This window comes from Dendrobates tinctorius, unplaced genomic scaffold (assembly GCF_039654945.1).
Source record: "Dendrobates tinctorius isolate UK_male_01 unplaced genomic scaffold, ASM3965494v1 ptg000158l, whole genome shotgun sequence".
Taxonomy (NCBI): Eukaryota; Metazoa; Chordata; class Amphibia; order Anura; family Dendrobatidae; genus Dendrobates; species Dendrobates tinctorius.
In genome coordinates this window covers 4,286,433-4,306,935 of record NW_027361825.1, presented here as the reverse complement: position 1 = coordinate 4,306,935, position 20,503 = coordinate 4,286,433, and the positions used below count along the sequence as shown (strand labels likewise).

Genomic DNA, 20,503 nt, shown 5'->3' with positions numbered 1-20,503 from the left:
AGTTACGCACTGAAAAATGGGGGTTATTTGGCTACAGACTGTGGGGGGGGAGGGCTGGCTCCAGGTTTTCATGTGCCCTGGGCGAAAGAGCGCCCCTTTAACACATACCACAACTCATCATGCTCCGATACGGCAGAGAAATAGCGGTATAATACAATGAAAAATACCTCACTTTTTACATCTCATGACGAGGCCCATCTATTTCTCCATACAGAATCATTGGTCCCATATAATGTTTGAAACAGTATATGATGAGCTCCACATAATGCTACAGTATATGTTGGTCCCCATGGATGAAGCTCTACTGTCTTATGGGCCCAAATAATGCTCCAAACATAATGGGCCCCATTTCTAATGCTCTAGTGTATAATGGGCCCTGTAAATGCTGCTCCAGTGTCTGATGTCCACCTTTGGAATGTTCCAGTGTATGGTGGGCCCCATCTATCATTCTCAGACGGTGTTAGGCCCAGTATGGATTACACGTGATTGCACAAAGGTTAGAAAGGGTAACGTATCCCCGGATAACATGTATGGATAGCGTACACATGCAAAATATATGTCTCAGGAGGCAGGCTCAGACGGTGTTAGGCCCAGTATGGATTGCACGTGATTGCACAAAGGTTAGAAAGGGTACCGTATCCCCGGATAACATGTATGGATAGCGTACACATTCAAAATATATGTCTCAGGAGGCAGGCTCAGACGGTGTTAGGCCCAGTATGGATTGCACGTGATTGCACAAAGGTTAGAAAGGGTACCGTATCCCCGGATAACATGTATGGATAGCGTACACATTCAAAATATATGTCTCAGGAGGCAGGCTCAGACGGTGTTAGGCCCAGTATGGATTGCACGTGATTGCACAAAGGTTAGAAAGGGTAGCGTATCCCCGGATAACATGTATGGATAGCGTACACATTCAAAATATATGTCTCAGGAGGCAGGCTCAGACGGTGTTAGGCCCAGTATGGATTGCACGTGATTGCACAAAGGTTAGAAAGGGTACCGTATCCCCGGATAACATGTATGGATAGCGTACACATTCAAAATATATGTCTCAGGAGGCAGGCTCAGACGGTGTTAGGCCCAGTATGGATTGCACGTGATTGCACAAAGGTTAGAAAGGGTACCGTATCCCCGGATAACATGTATGGATAGCGTACACATTCAAAATATATGTCTCAGGAGGCAGGCTCAGACGGTGTTAGGCCCAGTATGGATTGCACGTGATTGCACAAAGGTTAGAAAGGGTAGCGTATCCCCGGATAACATGTATGGATAGCGTACACATTCAAAATATATGTCTCAGGAGGCAGGCTCAGACGGTGTTAGGCCCAGTATGGATTGCACGTGATTGCACAAAGGTTAGAAAGGGTACCGTATCCCCGGATAACATGTATGGATAGCGTACACATTCAAAATATATGTCTCAGGAGGCAGGCTCAGACGGTGTTAGGCCCAGTATGGATTGCACGTGATTGCACAAAGGTTAGAAAGGGTACCGTATCCCCGGATAACATGTATGGATAGCGTACACATTCAAAATATATGTCTCAGGAGGCAGGCTCAGACGGTGTTAGGCCCAGTATGGATTGCATGTGATTGCACAAAGGTTAGAAAGGGTACCGTATCCCCGGATAACATGTATGGATAGCGTACACATTCAAAATATATGTCTCAGGAGGCAGGCTCAGACGGTGTTAGGGCCAGTATGGATTGCACGTGATTGCACAAAGGTTAGAAAGGGTACCGTATCCCCGGATAACATGTATGGATAGCGTACACATTCAAAATATATGTCTATACATCAGGAGGCAGGCTCAGACGGTGTCAGGCACAGTATGGATTTGACGGCCCAGATTACACAGCGGAGGAGCAGGGAGAGGTAAAGATTGCAAATGCTGGGGCCCTCCGCAAGCAAGGGGGGCCCACTCGTGAGCGTCGGTACTGGCACTGGGCCCCTCATAGTACAGCGGTGTGTCTGACGGCGGGTGTGCACCACCACTGTCAGAGACACTTGATTGCACTATGAGGGACCCTGTGCCAGTGCCCACGCCCAAGAGTCGGCCTACCCACCTGTCCAGGGCAACGGCACTCGCACAGTGTCGTGCGCTAGGTGGTGACCCCGGCCATGGGGGGGGAGGCAGCACAGTTAGGGAGTTTTAGAAAGTGGCATATGTTGATGTTGGACATTCAGCTGATGCAAAAGGCGAAATAGGTGAAGTACCAGGAAGAGGTGGACCAAAGCAAGCCATTTTTCTGTCACCCTATGTGTCATCAGGGGAAGGTGGGACAAAATCCTTGGAAACCCATGCGTGGTTCATTTTAATGAAGGTTAAATCATCCACATTTTGGGTTGACAGACGGGTCCTTTTTTCTGTCAGGATTGATCCAGCTGCACTGAAGACTCTTTCCGATAGCACACTTGCAGCTGGGCAAGCGAGCTCCTGTAAGGCATATTGGGCCAATTCAGGCCAGGTGTCCAGTTTAGCGGCCCAATAGTCAAAGGGGAATGACTTGTGTGGGAGAACATCGATATGGGAGGAAAAGTAGTTTGTAACCATAGTTGACAACTGCTGTCTCCTGTCACTTTCCATCGATGCAGTATTACTAGTTGTGTGAGCGGTATTTGAAAAATCAGTCCACAACATTGTCATGAAACCCCTGTCTCCAACGCCACTTCTGCTGTGTGCACCACGAACACCTCTGCCAAGTTGCCCCCGGCCCGTACGGCTCGTGTGAGAACCATCACCGCTGCTGTGTGCTGGGAATGCCTCAAGCAACCGATTTACCAGAGTTGCTTGTTTATTAGCCAATATTAGGTCAAGGTTCTCCTGTGGCATGATGTTTTGTAATTTGCCTTTATAGCGTGGATCCAGGATGCTGGCCAACCAGTACTCGTCATCATTCATCATTTTGGCAATGCGGGGGTCCCTTTTTAGGATCCGCAAGGCATAATCTGACATGTGGGCCAATGTTCCCGGTGTCAATGATGCACTGCGAGTGCTGGGTGGAGGAGCACTTTCTGGCAAATCCACATCCCTCCAGTCACGCACAAACCCTGTACCAGACCTTGCCACGCCAACATTTTCACTTGCCCCACGAGATGCATCCTCCTCCCCTAAGTAATCATCCCCATCATCATCCTCCTCCTCCTCTTCTTCCTCCACCTCGTCCAGGAGAGGTCCCTGAGCAGACAATGGCTGAATGTCATCAAGGATTCCCTCCTCCTCTTCCTCCTCATCAACATTGGCTGCAGACGCCTGCTCCTTAAGGTGCGTCAAAGTTTGCATGAGCAGACACATAAGTGGGATGCTCATGCTTAGGATGGCGTCGTCTGCGCTTACCAGCCGTGTGCATTCCTCAAAACACTGAAGGACTTTACAAAGGTCTTTCAGCTTCGACCACTGCACACCTGTCAACTCCATGTCTGCTCTCAAAGTGCCTGGCCGTGTATCCTCCCACAAATGCATTATGGCCTGCCTCTGCTCGCACAGCCGCTCCACCATGTGCAGGGTGGAGTTCCACCTTGTTGCAATGTCGATAATGAGGCGGTGGTTGGGAAGGTGGAGCAATCGCTGCAGCTTCTGCATACGAACGGAGTGTACAGGCGACCGGCGGATGTGCGCGTACAGTCTTCGCACCTTCTGGAGCAGGGCTGTTAACTCCGGATAATTTTTGAGGAAGCACTGCACCACCAGGTTCAAGGTGTGAGCCAAGCAAGGTATGTGGCTGAGTTTTGAAAGGGCTATGGCTGCCACAAAATTACGGCCGTTATCACTAACTACCTTGCCTGCCTCAAGATGTACACTGCCCAGCCATGACTCAGTTTGTCGCTGAAAGTACTCGGCCAGCACCTCGGCGGTGTGTCTGTCGCCCAAACACATCATCTGCAACACAGCCTGCTGACGCTTTCCACTAGCTGCTCGATAGGGGGACACATCGTGTGCAACAGTGGCAGCTGCAGATGGAGTGCTCGTACGACTGCGCTCTGTGGACGAGCTTTCGCTTCTGGAGGAGGAGGAGGAGGAGGAGGGTCGAACGCCTACAGCCAACTGTTTCCTATACCGTGGGCTTGGCAGCACTGTCCCACCACCGCTGTCCCCTGTGGACCCTGCATCCACCACATTAACCCAGTGCGCAGTGATGGACACGTAACGGCCCTGGCCATGCCGACTGGACCATGCATCAGTTGTGAGGTGCACCTTTCCGCTCACTGACTGCTTGAGTGCATGGACAATGCGGTCTTTCACATGATGGTGGAGGGCTGGGATGGCTTTGCGAGAGAAGAAGTGGCGACTGGGTAGGTCATAGCGTGGTACTGCATAGGCCATGAGTTCGCGGAAAGCTGTGCTTTCCACCAACCGAAAGGGCATCATCTCAAACGAGATTAGTTTGGCAATGTGGGCGTTCAAACCCAGTGTACGCGGATGAGAGACTGAGTACTTTCTTGACCTACTCATAGTGTCTGGGAGGGTGAGCTGGACTTGAGAGCTGCATATGGTGGAAGTAGCGGTGGACAGGGCGGACTGAGAGAGGGTTGATGATGGTGATGGAGTTGGTGTTCTTTCTGATGGCCTAGAATCAGTCTTTCGTTGATATAACAGTGGGATTCCCTGACTGCTGTGGTCTTGCAACGACACCTCAACATTTGCTGCTGTGCTAACCGGTGGGCTTACAGTGGGGGAAACAATGTAGCATTGCTGACTACCTTCGTTGTGATCAGTTGCACATGTGGCACTTGAGGTTTGGTGTTGTGTCCACGCTTGCAAGTGCATGCTGGTTAAATGTCTAAGCATGCAACTGGTATTCAAATTTTTCAGATTTTTCCCTCGGCTAAAGGTCTTTGCGCACTCCTTACAGATAACCTTGGCCTGATCATGAGGATTTTGTTCAAAAAAGTGCCACACTGCACTCTTCCTACTTTGGCAGACATTTTGCGGCCTAGCACGCTGTGATCTTTTGACCCTCTGGACAAGCTGTCCAGCAACTCTTTTGATGTTTGGAACCTGTCTTTGGAGTGCTCCGGGCCTGCCAGATAACAGCTGTTGCGATGTCGATGTCTGCTGTGGATGCTCCTCATCTGAGCTATTGGAAGCAGCACCCTCTTGCCCCAATGGATGACAATCTGGGTCAACAACTGGGTCATCCATCACCTCCTCTTCTATGTCATGTGCACCTTCCTCTGTGTCACCGTGTATGGTGGTATAGTGTGCGGGAAGGGGCACCTGAGTCTCATCAGGGTCAGAATCTGGCTCTGTACACTGCGAGGACAATGTAGTGCTCTGAGTGAATGTACCAGCAGAATCATCCATCAGCGGCTGTGCATCAGTGCACTCCATGTCAGATTCATCTTGGCCTGGGTAATTCACCATTTCACTTGATAATCCAGGCATGGTATGTGAAAACAGCTCCATGGAGTAATCAGTAGTATGGCCTGCGTCATCCTTCAATCTTGGTTGGGGTGAAGGACACAAGGAAAGGTGTGGTTCATGAACATGAGCCTCCAATGACGACTCAGTGCTTTTACTTTTTACAACTGAAGAAGAGGAGGCGATAGAGCTGGAGGCTGAGTCAGCAATGTAAGACAAAACTTTTTCCTGATGCTCTGGCTTTAAAAGCGGTTTGCCAACTCCTAGAAAACTAAGCGTTCGAGGCCTTATGTAGCCAGACGATGACGCAGGGTCAGCACCTCCTGCATTCGGTCCTATTTTGCTCTTGCCACTACCATCAGATCCACCACCAACACCATCATTACCAGCTGCCAACCCCCGCCCAATTCCACGGCCTCTTCCAGCAGCCTTCCTCATTTTTGGTAGAAATGTAGACAAAATCCAACAAACTATATAGTAATGTAAAACAAGGTACAAGGTGTCTATAGGACAGGGGAGATTTTGAATTTCTGCAGATACTTGTGGACACTGGACACTTTTGGATTGTGTGAGGCCCACTGATATCTGAGCGCTATGTGACAGGCTCGATGGCACAGCTGTGACAAAAGTGACTAGAGGATAAGGGAGATTTTGAATCTCTGCACACACTTTTGGACACTGGACACTTTTGGATTGTGTGAGGCCCAATGAATATCTGAGCGCTATGTGACAGGCTCGATGGCACAGCTGTGACAAAAGTGACTAGAGGATAAGGGAGATTTTGAATCTCTGCACACACTTTTGGACACTGGACACTTTTGGATTGTGTGAGGCCCAATGAATATCTGAACGCTATGTGACAGGCTCGATGGCACAGCTGTGACAAAAGTGACTAGAGGATAAGGGAGATTTTGAATCTCTGCACACACTTTTGGACACTGGACACTTTTGGATTGTGTGAGGCCCAATGAATATCTGAGCGCTATGTGACAGGCTCGATGGCACAGCTGTGACAAAAGTGACTAGAGGATAAGGGAGATTTTGAATCTCTGCACACACTTTTGGACACTGGACACTTTTGGATTGTGTGAGGCCCAATGAATATCTGAGCGCTATGTGACAAGCTCGATGGCACAGCTGTGACAAAAGTGACTAGAGGATAAGGGAGATTTTGAATCTCTGCACACACTTTTGGACACTGGACACTTTTGGATTGTGTGAGGCCCAATGAATATCTGAGCGCTATGTGACAGGCTCGATGGCACAGCTGTGACAAAAGTGACTAGAGGATAAGGGAGATTTTGAATCTCTGCACACACTTTTGGACACTGGACACTTTTGGATTGTGTGAGGCCCAATGAATATCTGAGCGCTATGTGACAGGCTCGATGGCACAGCTGTGACAAAAGTGACTAGAGGATAAGGGAGATTTTGAATCTCTGCACACACTTTTGGACACTGGACACTTTTGGATTGTGTGAGGCCCAATGAATATCTGAGCGCTATGTGACAGGCTCGATGGCACGGCTGTGACAAAAGTGACTAGAGGATAAGGGAGATTTTGAATCTCTGCACACACTTTTGGACACTGGACACTTTTGGATTGTGTGAGGCCCAATGAATATCTGAGCGCTATGTGACAGGCTCGATGGCACAGCTGTGACAAAAGTGACTAGAGGATAAGGGAGATTTTGAATCTCTGCACACACTTTTGGACACTGGATGGACACTTTTGGATTGTGTGAGGCCCACTGATATCTGAGCGCTATGTGACAGGCTCGATGGCACAGCTGTGACCAAAGTGACTAGAGGATAAGGGAGATTTTGAATCTCTGCACACACTTTTGGACACTGGACACGTTTGGATTGTGTGAGGCCCAATGAATATCTGAGCGCTATGTGACAGGCTCGATGGCACAGCTGTGACAAAAGTGACTAGAGGATAAGGGAGATTGGATTGCTTTTAAAAAAGCAGTTTGCGGAGCAGTGGGTAAACAGCAATGCAGGAATGTCAGGAAGCCTTAGAAGGCAGCCCAACAACCAACACCACTGATACACCACTATATAGCCTCCCCTTGCACTGCACACACAGTGACTGGTGTGTTGTGCAGGCCAAATTGCTAGCAGCAGAAGCAGTTTTTTTGTCTTCTTCCCTGCCTAACGCTCTCCCTACAGAATCAGCAGCAACCTCTCCCTATACTAAGATCGGCAGAAGTAAGATGGCGGTCGGCGTGCACGCCCTTTTATACCCCCTGTGACGCCCACCAAAGCAAGCCAATCACTTGCATGCCCTTCTGAAAGATGGTGGTGACCCGTGCCTATGTCATCACGTTGCCCACAGTGTCCGTGGATCCTGATTGGCTGAAAAAGAGCGCAAAACAAACTTTTGAAACGCGACTTTGGCGCGTAAGTCGCCGACCTCGTGGCCGACCTCATCCTAGGGTCGGGTTTCGTTTCATGAAACCCGACTTTGCCAAAAGTCGGCGACTTTTGAATTTTTTCGACTCGTTTCGCTCAACTCTACTACACAGGATGGTGGAGTAAATGCACAGAGGTGATAAGGATGTGGTTGGTAGCTACAGAGGAAGAACTAGTAAAACTTCTAACACTTTATGACACCTACACATGATTTACCTTTGCAGGTTTGTGGATCCACCTCAGGATTTATTCCCCCTGTACATAAGAAATTGTCGGTCACTGCGTCTCTAATGTCCGGAATATCCTTGAATTTGTCTATCTTTTTGGTATCTTCTAGACAGGCGAGCTTCTGTAGAGGAGAAAGGAATTTGTCATTACAATGTTAAAAAGAAACTCTTGGTTGTAGTAAATTTCCACATTAAGATGGATCTCCAACCATGTGATTGTCAGGTGAAATGTTAATTTTATCATACTTCTTTATAGCAGTTGTCTAGATCAGTTTCTCTTTCACAGAGCTCCAAATCCCTTGCAGAGGTAAAGATGTAAATGGTACAACTCTGCATCAAGTCATAAGTTGAAGGGTTATGTTTTCCTTTGTTCAACTATACAGGCGAGTTGGAACTTTATATTGGAAAAGCTGAGCTGTCACTAATATAATAATAAATTTGGCAATAAATCAGAACCGTACTGTAATTTGAATTAATTAGATTAAGAGGCTTTTCCTTGAATAGGTGTAGGAGGAGAGGCCTCCGCCGAGTACCCGGGCCGGAACCAAGGGGACCGTCTTCCAGGTTCCTGGGGTATCTGTTTCCAGGGAGCAGAGCTAGGGGATGGACTGCTGAGACTGACAGGGCAGTTGGGGGAGGAGTCCAGAGAAGAGGGGCGGAGAGGGCCAGACTGTGTGAGTCAACAGAATGAGGGAGAAGGAAGTGGAGACTTCGGGAGGGCCAGAGAGCGAGAGCCACGAGCAGCTTCCAGAGAGGAGGACAGCGACAGGAGTGAGACTCTCGGTGGACCGCAGGGAGACGCCGCCGAGCTTACCAACAAAAGAAGACTGCTGCCTCACTCCAGCTCGCGGCTGCGGCCTCCTTGCTGCTGCCCGCAGCCACCGCCGCTTCACTCCTGACCACGGCGGTGACTCCTCCTTTGCCGCCCGCAGCTGCCACCGCCCCGCTCCAGTCCGCGGTAGAGACTGGGCCTGTGCCCGCTGCGGAACCTCCAGTGCGACCTCAGACTGCTCCTGTGGCCTATCAACCGCCACTAACTACCGCCGCTGTCAGTCCCTGTCAGGGAGTTGCGGCCTCCACTCCCCCACTCCCAGGTGGTATCCCGCTGCCTCCGCTGGGGGACATCCCGCCAAAGAATTCTCCACAGGCCTGTTGTGCCCATACTCCTCCTGGGCGTCAGAACGCCCGAAGACTACGCCAGATCTTCAGCGGCTGGGCCCAGTGGCTGCGACGCAGACACACCGTGGAACAGAACGCCGAGGGACATCAGGACGGATGATACATAGTGACTAAGGACCCATAGTCATTCCATGGCCATAAAGTGACCGGTCTTTGCCGGATTAATCGTGTTCTCCCAATCCTTGTTTATGTGTATTGGCTCCCTGCGAGGACAACTACTGTTATTCTGTTGGTTGCGTAACAATAGCCCTAACGGCATTTATCTATAAAAGATAACGTTTAAAGTAATTTCTGTCTCGTGTCTTTTCACTGCATCTTGCGTACCTGCTATTACCACATTGGAAGGAAAGGAAAGGTGAAAAAAATGAAAAAGGAGATGGAAGGAAAGAAAGGGAAAGAACAGGTAATTCTAAATATCTGTAATTAGCAAATCACAATTGTTTTATCTAGGAAGTTTATCAGTATTGTACATTTCAATGGCTGCTGTCCTGTTACAGAAACCTGTCCTAGAATGTTAATAGAGAGTTGCCTGTGAGCATGTGAAGCAGGAAGCTCCGATGCTCTTGAAACACCCCCTCAGGGCTGTGGGTTACTCGGTACCGGGCCGGTGTCTCAAAGGGATGTGTCGCGGTAGCAGTGACCCTGTCCATGGCCCTGAGTGTCCATTGTCCATGAAAAATAAGAATTAATGAGGAACAAAGTCTGTGTGTAGATAAGTTTGTGACGCCACCTGTGGTACTCGGCAATAAAGGTGTTAGCCGACGCTGCTTGTACAGACTGCTGGGGATGGTGGTGATGCAGCAGAGTTGGTTCAGCTCTCCACAGGCAGAGCTAAACCCCAGGGCAGTGTAAGTGCAGGATGGTGGATAATTGTAGTGCAGGGCTGCATGTGTAATCAATGACTGTAGACACAAGAGTTACTGTTCCTTTTACCTTATACTGAAGGCTTGAGATGCAGACCGAAGCACTGGATACCCAGCAGCCTGAAAGCAGATCAGGGTCCCCTGAATCAAGTGTTGTTGGAGGCTAGTGCCTTTCTGCGCTAGTGTCTGAGGTCCCTGCATCTGGAAGCTATACTCGGTCATCTGTTCTCTACAGTCCTTAGTACTTGCCCTTATGGCAGGCAGCTCAAGCCTCTTCCTATGTGGCAGCTCCAGGCTCTTGTATGCTGCAGTGCCTCTGGGGTTTTGGTGAGGCCAGGAGCCTGCAGACTCCTGCTCTCTGGAATTGGCTACTGAGAGTGTTGTTCCCAGACAGCCATGGACTTCGGTGTCCAGCGCACTGACCTGGGGTGAGCTTTGTTACAGCTCCACTTCCCCAGGCTTTTCTTAGCTCTTTCTCCTTTCCTCTCTCCACTTTAGTCTGGGGAGCGGCTCCTTCATACTTCCTACTCCTTCGTTCTCACTCCCAGTCTCAACTAACTAACCCCTCCCCCAGCCCAGATCTTGCTGGAAGCTCCCCTAAAACAGGGTTCAGAGCTCCCCCTTCTGGTCTGGAGTAGGAAAAGTGTTGTATGTAGTGGTTACCTGATCAGGGAACTCCTCTCTGCTTCCAGGTATGTTATCACCCCCCCCGGGAGGGAGGCATTGCCACTGTGGCAACCGGACTCCTGGGGTGCCACACTCTGATCTGCAGAAAATCTGTAACATGTATTGTCAAGATATGTTCGGGTCACAACAGTCGCTCAGCAATCAGACAGATGAGGTGGACAGCAGTGTGAGCAGCCTCTTCTTACCTCAGTAATCCTGATATCTCCAGTATTAGAACAGAAAGACAGGGTAGAAAGCAGCTGAAGTGGCCTCTTCTTACCTCAACATCTCTGGTATCTCCAGTAATAGATAAGATAGACAGGGTGTACAGCAGTCTGAGCAACCTCTTACCTCAGCACCCCTGATATCTCCATTATTAGATCAGATGGAGAGGATAGACAGCAGTGTGAGCAGCCTCTTCTTTTCTCACAACCATTGTATCTCCAGTATTAGTTCAGATAGACACGATGGACACCAGTCTGAACAGCTTCTTCTTACCTCAGTTCTACTGAACCAAATGGTGTGGCAGTACAGCAGTGTTAGGTCATTTAATTTTTCTGATAATTTGTTCTTTCATTACCCTTTTCCCTTGCTTTATAATCACATCCTTCTGCTCAAGATTCTTATCAGTTTCCTCTGCCACAAACATGGCCTTCACTAATTCTTCCCAGAGCAGTGTCTTTTCTGTGAATTATAAAATAATAAATGGTATTAGTTCAAAAGTTTCTACATTTTTGATGTCTCAAATGACTGGACATAAAACTGAAAGGCCCGTTCTATGGCACTCCCCATCAAATGTCGCTATCTGCTGAGCGAATTGAGTAGGGTGGAACTAAAAGATGGAAGAAGCATTTCTGGAGGGATGAAATTCAAGGGGATGCCAGGTCAGGTGGTAGCTGTGCTAGGCCGGAACGGTAAGGCGTAAACAAAGTTGATCACAGCAAGCAAGACAGAGAGAATGTGTGACCAGTAAAACACAGAGGCAGAGTGACCGAAGTGTGGCTGGAGACCCAGACAGGCGATTGTAGGTCCATCAACAAAACCTAGACTTTGCTAGTCAAGACACGAATCCCAGAATTCCAGTCCTGTCTTCACAATTCAAGACCTAATATCCAAACACCACAGTTCAAGCACCAAAGGTCGAACACTAATCATTGCACGAGGCTGAACGTGTGCCGTGGTAGCAAAGCAACACTGGTGAACCGAGCTGTTACTTTCAGTGTTGACGTACATTACAGAGTGTGGGCCAGTTTCTTGTTTGAGGGATTTTAAACCATTCTTCCTTGGAAGATTCTTCCAGTTCAGTGAAAAATTCTTCCAGTTCTGTGAAATTCCTGGGTTGTCTTGCATGCTCTGCTATTTTGAGGTCTAGACACAGATTTTCAATGATGTTCAGACAAGGGGACTGTGACAGCAATTGTAAAACAGTCAGATTATGCCTTTTGAGGTCCTCTATTCTGTTCAGGATGATTATCCATTTGTAGAAGCTGTCCTCTTCAACTTCAGATTTTTTACAGATGGTGTTATGTTTGCATCAAGAATTTGCTGAAATGTCAGTGAATCTATTCATCCCTCTACACGTAAAAAGTTTCTTGTGCCATTGGCTGTAACACAACCCCAAAGCATGATTGATCCACCCCCATGCTTAATGGATTGTGAGATGTTTTTTTCCTGAAGTTCTGCATCTCCACACATACTTTTGGCTATTGTGGCCAAAGAGTTCTATTTTAACCTCATCGGTCCTCAGGACTTGTTTTCAAAATGCATCAGGCTTGTTTAGCTGTTCTTTTGCATACTTCTGACACTGAATTTTATAGTGAGAATGCAGGAGAGGTTTTCTTCTGCTGACTCTTCCATAAAGGCCATACAGTGAGTGTCGTGCAAAAGATTGAGTACCCCTGGTTAAAATTACTCTTATTGTGAACAGTTAAGCAAGTTGAAGTTGAAATGATCTCTGAAAGGACTAAAGGTAAATATGACACATTTTGTATTTTAGGCAAAAAAATAAAACTTTGTCATTTTTAAAATTTTTAAAATTACAAAAAAGGAAAATGGGACGATGCAAAAGTTTAATCAGCCTTGGAGACTTGTGTGCTTAAATAACTTTGGTCAAGGTTTCAGACCTTAATTAGCCTGTTAGGATTATGACTTGTTCACTATCATTGATACAAAAGGGCATGTGATGCAAATATCCCAGCTTTATAAAACTCCAGCCTGCTGTAACCTTGTGTTAAAAAACAGCAGTTGTGCAACAATGTAGCACAACTCCAAAGTCTCCTAAATCTTACTGAAGGTCTTTTGCAGTCAAGCAAGGGTTCTCATCTGACTTTCTTGCAATCTTACGAGCAACTCACATTGAAATTTTGCTTGGTCTTCCAGACCTTATCTTGACCTCCACTGTTCCTGGTAACTGCCATTTCTTAATTACATTTCAAACTGAGGAAAGGGCAGCAAGGTGGCTCAGTGGTTAGCATTGCAGCGTTGGAGTCCTAGGTTCAAATCCCACCAAGGACAACATCTGCAAGGAGTTTGTATGTTCTCCCCGTGTGTGTGGGTTTCCTCTGGGTTCTCTGGTTTCCTCCCACATTCCAAAGACATACTGAAAGGGAATTTTAGATTGTGAACCCCATTGGGGACAGTGATGCTAATGTGTGCAAAAAACTGTAAACGCTGCGGAATATGTTGGCACTATATAAATAAAGAGATTATTATTATAACGTGAAAACACTTTGCTATCTTCTCATATCCTTCTCCTGCTTGGTGGGCCACCACCATTTTCATTTTCAGAGTGTTAGAGAGCTGCTTAGAAGAAGCCATGGCTGCTGTTTTTTGGCACAAGGTTAGCAGAGGCTAGGTTTTTATAAAGCTGGGAAATTTGCAAAACTTGGCCTTTCCTAATGATGATAGTGAACAAGCCATAACCCTATCAGTCTAATTAAGGTTTGAAATCTTGGTTAAAGTTACGTGAGCACACAAATCTCCAAGGGTGCGCAAACTTTTGCATCAGCTCATTTCCCTTATTCTAATTTTTAAAATGTAAAAAATAAACTTTTTTTTGCCAAAAATGCAAAGGAAATATGTCATCTTTAACTGTAGCCTTCATAGAGGTCATTTTTCTCTTCAACTTGCTTAACTGTTCACAATAACAGTAATTTTAACCAGGGGTTCCCAAACTTTTACATGCCACTGTGCACCCAAATAACTATCTGCTTCTATTGTTAAACTTTCAATCTGTATTAGGAAAATAAATAGCTTTAGTTAACTACTTCTGCATCATCATTATCTGCATTGTTGCTTCCCAGTAACCTGTTCATAATCATAATACAAATTACAAAAAATACAGATATATTAAAATGTATAAATTGTTCTGTCCCCACATGAGGCGAATGGAGGTATAGTTGAATGGGGCTGGGAGAGATTCCTACCTTCCGTTTCCTCAATGCAGGGCAGACAGGACCAATATGATGCTCAGCGTCCGTAGACATGATGTACACCAGGAATTGTACAGTCCAGACTTGTTTGACTGGAAATCTGGACATACAGCGAATGATTGGCAATACAATAAGTTCTCCAGAAATGCAGTGTTAACAACAAGGTGTGAGCAACGAAGTGTGTGGTCAAAAGACTGATGCCTTTCACAGCTCAGTAGAAGCATGTCTCTCCCAGGAGAAAGTGAAACTAACAATGGCTGGAAGGAGGAATCTACTTTGCTTAATTCTGATGAGGCTTCATCAATATTACAGTCTTTTAGGAAGGCAACGTACCTTGGGGACAGTCTCTTGTATCTTTTGTGGGCCTTGTCTAGCCGTTTTATAGTGTCCTGTAGACTCGTTGCATCATTTTTGTGGCGTTGGATGCTTGACATGAGGGAGGTGACTCGTTCCTACAGGTCGTCCAGGTTGTCATTGAACTCATCTTTCGTGGAACGGTAGTTCTCGAGGACCTTTAACGTTGGCCTAAGGGAGCGTACTGGTCGTGAGTCTTGGTCTGTTTGTGAAGATGGCTCTGTTTTCCGCTCTTCATAATGGGCAGTATCAGGTTGTATTTGCTCTGTTTCAGCAGTGGGAGACTGTGAAGGGTCTTTTTTGGCCATTTTGAGTTAAGGTGCACTGTCTCTTTAAGAAACTGAACCTTTGAATTGAAGGCTTGAAATTGCAGTGCAGCTTAGTTAAGACGTCCTGACAAGATTCCCAAGGTGCTTTTGGAGAATTGTGGGGTTTTGCAGTCCGACAATCTGCAGTGATGTTGTATAATATACAGAGAGTCTCTATGCACAATGCGGTCTGGGATGATGCTGCAGTTTCTTAGAAGAGCAGGGCTGCAGTGTTGTGAATTCCCTTGCTCGAAGTTCTGAGCCGTAGCTCCCTCTGGTGGTTACTGAGAGTAGTGGAGCTGGCCAGGTGGATGGAAGTTCCCCACCTGACGACAATAATTGGGAACTTGGGATTACTGGCTTGGAGTATATAATTGAGCTGGCTGCTCTTGGAGGTTGCTGGTGATTTCCTCTGTGTGCATTTCGAGCTCTTTTGTCCCCTGCCTGATCTGCATGGTTCAGCTAAGTGATTATTTTGCTAATCCTTTGCATCTAATCTGGTTGTGTCTTTTTTTTGCTTTCTGTTTTGCTGCTAGGGTTCAGTGTGCTCCCTGCTGGGGGAAGCGCTGGGCCCTGCTTCATATCTTGCAGCTTGTTCAGTCCCCTGTATTGTTAGTATCTTTTTGCTTTGCTGCCAGTTTATACCAGAGTGCTGATCTAGTGGGGGTGAGGTCGTGTGACCTCAAGTTTTTTTGGTTTTTTTTATATATCAGAAATGTTGGACTTTTTCAGGGTTTTGTGCGTGATTGCAGACAGTATCTTTTCTGTCCTGTCCTGTCTAGACAGCTTGGGCCCCACCGTTTGCTCAGTCTGTTCTCTGCCTGTGTTTGTGTCTCGTCTTGTCTCACCGACAATATATGTTTGGGGGCTGTCTATTCCTTTGGGGATCTGCTCTGGGGCAGTTTAGATTTCATCTTTCTTTCTTTAGGCTTAGTTAGTCCTCCGGCTGTGACGAAGCGTCTAGGGCATCGTAGGAATGCTCCACGGCTACTGCTAGTTGTGTGGATAGGATCAGGGGTCTGCAATCCGCTTAGTTACCAACCTCTCTGGTCTTCTGGTGGCTTAGCCTGTTCCTGCCATCCTCCTCAGTGACCCACTCATAACACTGCAGTAGGAGAGCAGGCAGATGGGTTGGGATATAAGGTTGATTTTACAGGGCTTCATGGCAGTCTTTTGACTGTTCTGTCCCCACATGAGGTGAATGGAGGTATAGTTGATTGGGACTGGGAGAGATTCCTACCTTCCATTTCCTCAATGCAGGGCAGACAGGGCCAATATGATGCTCAGCGTCTGGAGAGATGATGCACACCAGGAATTGTACAGTCCAGACTTGTTTAATTGGAAATCTGGACATACAGCGAATGATTGGCAATACAATAAGTTCTCCAGAAATGCAGTGTTAAAAACAAGGTGTGAGCAACGAAGTGTGTGGTCAAAAGACTGATGACTTTCACAGCTCGGTAGAAGCATGTCTCTCCCAGGAGAAAGTGAATCTAACAATGGCTGAAAGGAGGAAGAGAAGACGTGAACTTTGAATCGGAAGTGGAAGGCATGCATGAGGATTAATTAGCTGCAAGCTGCCATACAGAAAAAAGACCAGCAGGTGGCAGCAGAGCAAATGCAAGTCAATTATACACAGAATGGAAATAATAATCTAATCTATGGAAACCATAAAAGCATAACTTAGATGGAACATCACATAAATGATACTAATAAAATTATCATGGGCCCTCAAGGAAAAGTATGAAAATAGTGAAAAGATTAAAACAAAATGACAGACAAATACAATATATTTGTCAATGCCAGTAGACAAGTAATATAGAACACAATAAACATGAATAACGTAAAATAACATAAGATGGCACAGCCAAAAAATTCCACACTTTGCAAAAAAAATCTATGGTTTGCACAAATTAAAAAAACATTTGTAGAGCCAATTGTAACAGTATAAAACAAAACCAGGAAGACTGCTTATTTTATGTATGTAACGTACACATATCTTTCAGATCTTTCGCATCGTTTTTGAAATCACAATTCAGCTAATGGCAACATTATCCTAATGAGATTTCTGCACCACCACAATATGGACAATGGAAATGTATTCACATAGATGTTGAATATTAAATGGACCTACATGTGCCGATCTTTTTTATTTTTATTGCATGTCATAGAAAACATTAAAATCCATAAAGTTACACTAGTAAGGTGGCATTCAATGCCCTCCCTCCTCTCTCCCAGGGAATTGCAGTAAGAAAAAGAGCTTACATTCTAAGTCTCTTAGGCTAGTTTCACACTAGCGTTCTGGAGCGCTGTGGGTGGCAGCCTACTTCCTCCTTTTTCCTCTGTGAAGCTCCGCCCATGCTCCGCCTACTGCGGCATGTGTCCTGCGTTTCCCTGCGTACCTATCACGATCTATGCTGTATTTTTTTGTCCTCTTTCTAAAATCTTTTGTATATTTTTTATAAACACGGCCTTTCGTTCTGGTATAAATGTAAAATTTAATAGTTCTTTTCCTTTTGTTCTGTAAACCGTACCACCAAAGCCATATGTGTTATGAAAGAGTCACCGTAGGAGGCCAAAACAGAAATACTAGCTAAGTCCAGAAAACCAGAGAAGTTGGCAGCTATCGGATTGCAGACCCCTGAACCTAGCAACAACTAGCAGTAGCCGTGGGGGGTTCCTATGGTGCCCTAGACCCCTCGATCACAGCCAGAGAACTACATAGCCTAAAGACAGAAAGGGAAATCTAAACTGCCCCAGAGCAGACCCCAAAGCAATAGGCAGCCCCCAACATATAATGACGGTGAAGCAAGATGAAAAAACACTCACACAGATAGAAAGATAGGCTGAGCAAATGATGGGGCCCAAGCTAACTAAATATGACAGAATAGAAAAGCTGCTGTCTGCAATCCGCCAAAACCCTCTCAAAAACAAGAGCCAACAGACTGATAGGGAAAAAAGCCCTGAAGACGCTAGGCTTCAAAAAGACTATATCAGTACTCAGGTATTTTCTGAAGACAGAGCAAAAAGGAATTCAGCTCACCCAGCAGGGGAAGGCAGAAATCCAGAAAACAAGGCAAAACAAAACCAAAACTCAAATGCAAAAAACAGAGCAGAAAACTTAGCTGTTGAGGAGCAGGAATCAGACTGGTCTCCTAGAATCCCTCAGAGAAATCACCCGCAAGGCAGAAGGGTGTCGGCTGCCTTATATCCAGTCAGCAATTCCAGTCACCCAGTCATCATCATTCTGCTCAGGTGCTTTGTAATCAGCCTCACTACCTTCCTTCACCAGAAGAGGGAGTTCATCAGACCTCAATGGTGAAGGGGAAAATGAACTCACAACACATATGCCTCCAAAAACCTGGCCTCCAGTCAGCCTGTATAAAAATGACTGGTGGTAGCAGCGAGTAGTTCTTGGGTTATCAAGAGTATACAGTAGGTATGGAAATAATTCAGACCTCTTTAAATTTTTCACTCCGTTTCATTGCGGCCATTTGGTAAGTTCAAAAAAGTTCATTTTTCTTCTCATTAATGTACACTCTGCACTCCATCTTGACTGAAAAAAATACAGAAATGTAGAAATTTTTGCAAATTTATTAAAAAAATAAAACTGAAATATGACATGGTCATAAGTATTCAGACCCTTTGCTCAGACACTCATATATAAGTCACATGCTGTCCATTTCATAGTTATTAATTAAGGTTGAAGGGAGACTTTAAGTCCATCTAGTTCAACCCATATCCTATCCTAACTTGCCCTAACATGTTGATCCAGAGGAAGGCAAAAAAAACCCCATGTGGCAAACAGTAAGCTTCACATTGGGGAAAAAAATTCCTTCCCGACTCCACATACGGCAATCAGACTAGCTCCCTGGATCAACACAATATTAAGGAAACTAGTGTTTATACCCTGTAATATTATACTTTTCAAGAAAGGCATCCAGTCCCTTCTTAAATTTTAGTAGGGAATCACTCATTACAACATCATATGGCAGAGAGTTCCATAGTCTCACTGCTCTTACAGTAAAGAATCCGCGTCTGTGAGTATGCTTAAACCTTCTTTCCTCCAGACGTAGAGGATGCCCCCTTGTCCCCGTCACAGGTCTAAGAGTAAAAAGATCATTAGAAAGGTCTTGGTATTGTCCCCGCATATATTTATACATTTTAATAAGATCACCCCTAAGCCTTCGATTCTCCAAACTAAATAACCCCAAGTGTAATAACCTGTCTTAGTATTGCAGACCCCCTAGTTCCCTAATAACCTTGGTCGCTCTTCTCTGCACCCGCTCCAGTTCAGCAATGTCTTTCTTATACACCGGAGACCAGAACTGTACACAGTATTCTAAGTGTGGTCGCACTAATCACTTATATAGAGGTAAAATTATGTTCTCCTCATGAGCATCTATGCCTCTTTTAATGCATCCCATTATTTTATTTGCCTTTGCAGCAGCTGCCTGACACTGGCCGCTAAATGTGAGTTTGTCGTCCACCCATACACCCAGGTCTTTTTCAGTGACTGTTTTGCCCAGTGTTTTACAATTAAGCACATAATTATACATCTTGTTCGTTCTACCCAAGTGCATGACCTTACATTTATCCCCATTAAAGCTCATTTGCCATTTATCAGCCCAAGCTTCTAGTTTACATAAATCCTCCTGTAATATAAAATTGTCCTCCTCTGTATTGATTACCCTGCAGAGTTTAGTGTCATCTGCAAATATTGAAATTCTACTCTCTATGCCCCCTACAAGGTCATTAATAAATATGTTAAAAAGAAGCGGGCCCAAAACTGACCCCTGTGGTACCCCACTGCTAACCGTGACCCAGTCCGAGTGTGCTCCATTAATAACCACCCTTTGTTTCCTATCCCTGAGCCAGCTCTTAACCCACCTACACATATTTTCCCCTATCCCCATTGTTCTCATTTTATGTATCAACCTTTTGTGTTGCACCGTATCAAAAGCTTTTGAAAAGTCCATGTACACCACGTCCACTGCATTTCCTTGCAATCCTCCTTGAGATGGTTCTACTCCTTCACTGGAGTGCAGCTGTGCTTAATTAAACTGATAGGACTTGATTTGTAAAAGCACACACCTGTCTATATAAGACCTCACAGCTCACAGTGCATGTCAGACCAAGGAGCTCAGAAACAGAATTGTGGCAAGGCACAGATCTGACCAAGGTTACAAAAGAATTTCTGCAGTACTCAAGGTTCCTAAGAGCACAGAGGTTTCCATAATCCTTAAATGGAAGAGGTTTGGGACCAACAGAAGTCTTCCTAGACCTGGCCGTCCAGTCAAACTGATCAATCGTGGGAGAAGAGCCTTGGTGAGAGAGGTAAAGAAGAACCCCAAGATCACTGTGGCTGATCTCTACAGATGCAGTAGGGAGATGAGAGAAAGTTCCACAAAGTCAACTATCACTGCAGCCCTCCACCAGTCAGGCCTTTATGGCAGAGTGGCCCTATGAAAGCCTCTCCTCAGTGCCAGACACATGAAAGCCTGCATAGAGGTTGCTAAAAAACACACATGAAGGACTCCCAGACTATGAAAAATAAGATTCTCTGGTCTGATGAGATGAAGATAGAACTTTTTGGTGATAATTCTAAACGGTATGTGTGGAGAAAACCAGGCATTGCTCATCATCTGCCCAATACAACTGTGGCACCCCTGAGGGTTCAGTCAC

The 20,503-nt window shown here is 46.0% G+C and overlaps 1 protein-coding gene across 1 annotated transcript in view; it reads right to left on the bottom strand.

Moving 5' to 3' along the window:
- Nucleotides 1–20,503, bottom strand: part of LOC141051778 (complement factor B-like) — a 118,655-nt gene that overhangs the window by 12,194 nt on the left and 85,958 nt on the right. The window contains exons 15-16 of the mRNA XM_073548801.1: nt 11,306–11,409; nt 8,007–8,139 (exon numbers count right to left, since the gene is read on the bottom strand). Coding sequence (XP_073404902.1) covers nt 8,007–8,139; nt 11,306–11,409 — 237 coding nt within the window. The remainder of the gene's footprint in view (nt 1–8,006; nt 8,140–11,305; nt 11,410–20,503) is intronic.